We start from the raw sequence: 7,034 nt of genomic DNA, 5'->3' as shown, positions 1-7,034 counted from the left end.
TTTAGTTATTATATAATGAGTAAAAAATACTTCTATTATATAATCTAATATCCAAAAAAAACTTGAGGGGTTGTATTTAAAAGTTAAGGAATTGAATACTAAATTTTACTGCTTTAATTTCTTTTTAAATAAAATATAATAAAAATGTATGAATTAATGTAATGTTCAATATATAATATATATTGAATTGCCAATCCAAAGCACCGATGCAAAAAGACCTCTCGGCCCTCGCTCTGATCCTATCCCTCGCGCTCTCTGCAACTAGTCAAACTCGCTTCCTTTCCTCGATCCCGTCTCGATCGAAACCACCCAAACTCTACAAATTTCAGCTAAATATTTCATTATCATTACTAATTTGAAATAAATTTTCTTTTTTGATCATTTTTAGCATACCTTTAACCCTCTTGATTGATCTCATGATAACCACAAAAGCTCTCCCCAAATTTTCTCGGCGTTGCAGTTTCTTTAATCATCGTAATTTTGTCCCAATGAAACCCATCTTAGATGGAGCAACAACAAATGACATGGCACCTACAAACTCTTTTTTTAAAAGGTGTAAAGTAAGGACCTTTATTTACTTTTTGTTTGTTATTCAAGCTGTTTGTTCTTCAAAGGTTTTGTTGTTTATGATATAATGTGGTTGGCAAGTTTTTTTTTGTTTTGTTTCCTTGATTTTATTGCTTCTTTTTGGTTATATGTGTGTGTAGCTTGATCCCAAAATTTATTGTGGAGATTGATTTTATTTGTTTAATTTATTTAGCTATCTGGAATTGTTGTAAGAAGTTTTTTTTTTTTCGAGGAAGTGTTGCAGGAATGGTTTAAAGTTTGTATTTTTTTGGTTATTTTTTTGACAAACTTGCATGTGCAAGACTTGCTTAATTAGTGCTTCATTTTTTAGTGTGATACAAATGATCAGAGTCGATGAGTTCTTCTTTTCTCTATTTCTCGTAGTGATACAAGAGAGGCAGTCTCTTGGAGTGGACAAACAAGAAGAGTGTCTCAAAGGGGTTTCTTGAATCATTCACGTTCAATATTGGGTTGGAATTCTATGGAAATTGATAATGTTCGTGATGCTTTACGCTTGCCAAGTCTTCATTTTAGTACTTACTACAATGACAAACTCAGAAGGGAATCGACAAATAAGGTGGATCAACTATCTTTTGAACTTTCCTTTATGCTATAGATGTTAGCTCAAAAGTGTCATTTCATATAAGGGAGGAATGGAGTTGTAGGATCAGTATCATCACCTTCTATGAGAAGACTCCTTAATTAATTCGTAGCTTCATGAAAATGAAACTTAAGCAGCTGTAGTATAAGTTAGTAATGACGCAATGTGATTTACATTCCTATATCCATATTCTGGATGCATTTAAAATTTGAGCTTGGTTGTTATCTACTCCAAATGAGGTTTTGTTGCCTATACTGCAGCTTTTTAGCAGCATTCCAGGATATGTGAAGATAGTGGAAGTTGGTCCAAGGGATGGATTGCAAAACGAGAAGGATATTGTACCTACTGCTATTAAGGTTGAGCTGATCAAAATGCTAGCTTCTTCAGGGTTGCCTGTTGTTGAGGCCACGAGTTTTGTTTCCCCAAAATGGGTACCTCAGGTGCGTATTATTGGTTGTAATGAGAGATAAGAAACTTTTCTTAAATTCACATTTGTAATATTGTTACTCTTATCTTCTTTGTATCATTATATATTTACATTTCATGTTTTATAGAAAAAAAGTGTTCTAGCCTTTTCTTGGATTTTAGTAATTTTAAATATATGGCAACATCTGCCTTAGATCAATTTTGATGGTTTATTCTAATGTCTATTTGTTTGGTGCACTCACATAAGTTTTTTAATTCATATCTGTCTTGTCGTTCTTTGAAGGGAGCTTTCCTTCCAAAACAAAGTCTATTATTATGTTTTTAAACTACTTTTTGGCATTCAGCTAGCAGATGCAAAGGATGTAATGGAAGCAATCAGAGATTTTAAAGGTGCTCGATTTCCAGTCTTAACTCCTAATCTAAAAGTGAGCTGTCTTAAGTACAAGTCCATGCTGTATAAACTTCCTATAACTTGTGTGGTGAGATTTGCTGATATTTTTGTAGCACTTTTTTCTAGGGCTTTGAAGCAGCTATTGCAGCTGGAGCCAAGGAAGTAGCTGTCTTTGCCTCTGCTTCGGAGGGTTTTTCAAAATCAAACATCAATTGCAGCATTGAAGATAGTCTTGTTCGTTATCATGAAGTTGCCCTCTCGGCCAGCAAGCTTTCAATTCCTGTTCGTGGGTATGTTTTTGAACTTGCACTAAATACACAGTTAGTTCTTTTCTTATCCCACCAAGCTTGTATTGCTGCATTTTGGTCAATCTAGAACAAATTTAGTTTACTGGTGGTTCATCCGAGTTTAGTAATCTCAAAACCCCCTGTATTTTCTGATATCCTATTCTGGATATGCTTGAAGAAGGTATTCATTCTTGTTGAGAATGTATTCATGAGTAACACATTTACATAAAGAGATAGATGGCATTTTAAAGGATGCATACTGTCAGATCTTCTGACTGACAGGAAGGTGATTGTGGTTTGTAATATCTTTTGGTTTGCTTTGACAGCAGTTGACAATTTGTAAGATGATAGACTTATAGGCACAGATCATTTTCTTAATAAGAGATCCAAGATATTAACTCATTCTGGTGACCAGATGACAAGTTGTAGCTTCCTGAAGTGCCAAGTGTAGAAGAGAGCTGTGACCTTTTCCTGTCTTTTTTACCAGCTTTTCAAAGGAAAAATGGAGATCATTTTTGCTGAAAATGAACAAAATGTTCACCTCTGGCTTGAAAGCCAGAATGGTTGCACAGCAATGACGGCTGGCCAAAGAAAACCTTTGGAGGAAAAATTAGGAAGTGCATTCCCTTTTAATTTAGAAGATAATGTTGCCTAATCTTTTATGCTTATAGTTGTATGGAAATTGACATAGCAAATCACCTAAATAGCAGTTGAAGATGATCTCTGTGGCAACTATTTAATAATACTTTGAAAGCTTTTTCAGATATACACAATTTATATGATATGTCCATAAAGATTGTTAACATTGACATCTTACTGAACTCAAAAAACTTGGATAGCTCAGTTTTCTGTCCTTTATTGACATGATATTGTTCTCCTTGTCCCTCTTCCCCCCTCAAAATCATGAATGAGATGTTCATAGTTCTATCTTATCCAGGAAACCTTATATCCAAAGGATATCATGTTTGATATTCAAACTCAATTTATCATCCCAAATATTCGATGCATATCCTCCATAGTATCAATAAGGGCAGGCCAGTACTCAAGGCTTATGCATTTTACCCTTGGTATTAGTAGAGCAACATTTCTTGCAACCTTCCGTGTTTGAACCAGAATGCCTGGTTTGCAATAGAGCTGACATAATGCTATGCATTAAGCCCACCCTCATTTGGTTTCCTTAATATGATGTCCTAAAAATTTTCTTGCCACTTCATTCTTAATGTGTAGCATTAAATAATTTGGTAGTTTGACATAATAAATACCTTTTAATCCTGGCAGCTATATATCATGTGTTGTGGGGTGTCCTGTAGAAGGCATGGTTTCTCCATCTAAAGTTGCATATGTGGCCAAAAAGCTTTGTGACATGGGATGCTATGAAATTTCTCTTGGTGATACAATTGGAGTTGGTACTCCTGGTAATGTCAATTTGCCTTCTGCTCATAATTAAAGATGATTAATTCATTTGTATATGTGGCTTAACTAGTATCTGCAGCGTGACAATTTGTTGAAACTAGGTTTTGCACCTATATGAATGTGAAGCCAGTTGTTTCTTCTATGTTTTTCATTATAACTATGCTTATAGTCTCATCGAGGCTTTGCTCTTGACCTTTCTTTTATCATCTTCTGGGTAAGATGGGGTAGGTGTTGAATTATTTTTTCCTTTCCATGGCTTAGGCACTGTCATACCAATGCTCGAAGCTGTTATTGATGTTGTCCCTATTGAAAAGCTTGCTGTCCACTTTCACGATACTTATGGGCAAGCTCTTTCTAATATTCTAGCATCACTTCAAGTAAGTAACTTCAATTCTTTCACCTTTGTTGATGTTGAAAGCAACGTGATGTCCATATTTTATTCAATGGTTATGCTATTAACTCAATAATTTACAGGAAGACAAAGCCTCATAGCTTTGGGTGTTACATCCAATCTGTTTCCTCGATAATATGAGGGATAATGAATCATGTTTCTTTTTTTTAGGCTGTTGTGAGTCCAACAAACTATAGACTGGTGTATCAAACCAAAACCTTACACCTCAACTGATTAAATCCTTACAAAGTGCATGTTCTTTTGCCAGATGGGGATCAGCACAGTTGATTCTTCAGTTTCTGGTCTGGGGGGTTGCCCATATGCTAAAGGTGCTTCTGGGAATGTTGCCACTGAAGATGTTGTTTACATGCTCAATGGTCTTGGGGTCAAGACCAATGTGGATCTGCAGAAGATCATGTTGGCTGGGAATTTCATCCGCAAGCATTTGGGACACTCATCTGGTTCAAAAACAGCAATTGCCTTGAGCAAAATTACAGCTCATGCCTCCAAACTTTAAGGTACTGGAGTTTTCATTCCTTTTCATGAAACTTCCTGCGTGCAACCTCTCTTGATCCCTCAACATGCAAAGGCACAACGTTTTACATAGACAGCTATTGCTTGCAGTTGATCCAAAGATTGTACTTAAATTAATTTTTGTCATAAAAGATAAAGTAATTATCATCCTGTTAAATGCTCCTTTAAGCCTGTATGCTTTTGTGATATTAATAGCTTTGTTGCTGTTATACAACTCTATGCCAGAAGATTGCTTGTGTTGGGATTAGATAGATCAATTGTTGCTCCCAGATTGTTACTTTCAGCATTGTGATCTAAATGTAGAGAAAGCATTTGAAGTATCTACTTTTTCTATCATGTGGCTTGTATGAAATTAAATTCATTAAAAGAAAATGGACCATTTCTGTGTGACACCAATAGACACAAAGTGATTATGAATATCAATGAGTTTTCATTTATTGTAAAAGAAGCTTGATTTTATCCAGTACATGACATGGGTGAATTCAAATGAAAATGGAGGCCTAGCGAGGAACTTTTACTTGTTAAATAATATTTCATCTAGCTGAGAGGAAACTAAGAGCAAGTTATAGTCTTAGTAAATGAGTACAAACACATGAGAAAATAAAGTCATAGATTTTATTCTTTCCCATGGTAACAATGCTCCATTGCACATCAACTACACAGCTAAATTATCACATGCTAGGTGTAACTGTAGGTTCTTTTTGTGAAAAAAGGTAGCGTTACATGCAAGTAACTCAATTGATGGAATAGACAGATAAGGAGAGTGGAGGGAAGAGGGCTAGGCAATACTAGGGAACCCAAACTTGTGGTATGTGAGGAAGCTAGGAGGCAGTTGGTGAGAATGGAAGATTGAAAGTTTGGAGAGGTGTTTTGGTCTGGAAGATGAGAATTGGGAGAGAGAGATCTACTCTGTGTTATAAACTTGTCTTCTTATTAGAGAAATGAGGTTATATTTATAGTGGGGAAGGTGTAGTTTCGATAAGGAAACTTTGAGGAGTTCTACTAATGACAAGTAGCAAGAGTTTTGCAAATGATATGATGACTAGCGTTCCTGGATTTAATGAGGAATTAGGACATATCATCATGGATGATATATAGTTGAGTGTGCTTAAGCTACGTTAGAAGGTGTGAGCCCTCTTAACAAATCTTGTCAAAGCTCGCCAAGCTAATTCTCTTAAAATATCCCAAAGATGTAGGCCAAATTTCAGGATCGTGCCATAAATCCTTCAGCCAGTCCTATTATTAATTTGCAATAGAAACAAGTCAATTATCTAATATTGAAAGCATAAATAGATTTTCATGTATCCATACTAGGTCAGGTATGGGAGTGTTTGTTATTGCGGCGTGACCATGCTTTTTTAATTATATTTTTTGCATAAAGTTAATTTTTTTTTTGTTTTTGGATTGTTTTGATGAATTGATAGCAAAAATATTTTTTTTTTTTGAAAAAAACCATTATATCAGTACATTTTCAAGTAAAGAGCAGCCGCATTCACCTCAAATTGCTGCACTTTAAGTTTAAAGTTTCGGTTAGCATGCTGACCAGATTTAGTTCCATAGGGGTCATTAGTAATATCATGAATAGCACATAAAATTCTTTCTAGCATAAACCATCCGAATAATGAAATCCCTGATTCTTGGCTGTATTATTGCCAGCATATCTCGTTCTTATCAATGCTCAAGTCGTAGCTGACAAGAACAGCGCTACTCAGCTCTTTCAAGACCCTCATCTCAGCTGACAGCAACATCGCCAAGTAAGCTCTTTGAAGCTGGTGGACCTGCAGAATCTTCTTTGTATCATTTAGAAGTTGGGTAGGGTAACATTCTTCGACTTCTCCCATCACATTGTCAAACTATTCAAATTTGATATATTCTTTCCTTCAAAAGAAAGCAAGACCTTGATTAACTGGAAAGGGACTAAAATTATCATTGTAAAGCACCTCGATTTGAGGCTGGAAGGGAAGATATAGAAGAAACAATAAAGACAACTTTCACAAACTAATTCCAGACCAAATTGCATTTGATGCCGGATGATATAATGTTTATTTGTCAAGTTCTTTTCATCGCAAAGAAGTTTGAAATGTAATGTTTGCTATCATAATTTGCCAAACAGTTTGTGGGTTTTTATATAGCTCATGCCTGTGGATTTTCCTTGAAAAGTACACGTGAATGTGAGTGAAACAGTAATATGATAGTGATTTCTTTGGTACTCGGTGGTTGGAGAATTTAGGTGATGCCCGAGCATCATGGCTATGGACTTTTGCCAACTTGGATCCTTTAAAACCTCTTCAAATGTCTCCAAGGACCTGTTGATTAGGGTATTTTTCTTGAATGTTTAAACTTTGAAAAGGTACACAACTGTTGAATTCTCAGCAAGAAAAATAATCATAGAAATTTACTTCTTTTAACCCCGCTCCCCCCTAG

General features: G+C 35.5%; 1 protein-coding gene across 2 annotated transcripts; it reads left to right on the top strand.

Annotated features, from left to right (window-relative positions):
- The first annotated feature begins 212 nt into the window (after window positions 1-212).
- Window positions 213-6,671, top strand: LOC105136935 (hydroxymethylglutaryl-CoA lyase, mitochondrial-like). Of its 2 annotated transcripts, none has more exons than XM_011042452.1 (9): window positions 213-553; window positions 952-1,144; window positions 1,429-1,608; window positions 1,939-2,019; window positions 2,112-2,275; window positions 3,551-3,687; window positions 3,947-4,062; window positions 4,345-4,594; window positions 6,267-6,671. In XM_011042452.1, the coding sequence occupies exons 1-8, from the start codon at window positions 417-419 to the stop codon at window positions 4,591-4,593; spliced, it is 1,257 nt and encodes a 418-aa protein (XP_011040754.1). In that variant the 5' UTR covers window positions 213-416; the 3' UTR covers window position 4,594; window positions 6,267-6,671. The 2 variants fall into 2 exon arrangements, with proteins under 2 accessions (XP_011040754.1, XP_011040755.1); XM_011042453.1 differs by having other exon boundaries at window positions 213-560.
- The last annotated feature ends 363 nt before the right edge of the window (window positions 6,672-7,034 follow it).

This window comes from Populus euphratica, unplaced genomic scaffold, assembly GCF_000495115.2.
Source record: "Populus euphratica unplaced genomic scaffold, PopEup_1.0 scaffold59.1, whole genome shotgun sequence".
Taxonomy (NCBI): Eukaryota; Viridiplantae; Streptophyta; class Magnoliopsida; order Malpighiales; family Salicaceae; genus Populus; species Populus euphratica.
The sequence above is the reverse complement of the archived record's forward strand: the minus strand, read 5'-3'. Positions and strand labels throughout refer to the sequence as shown.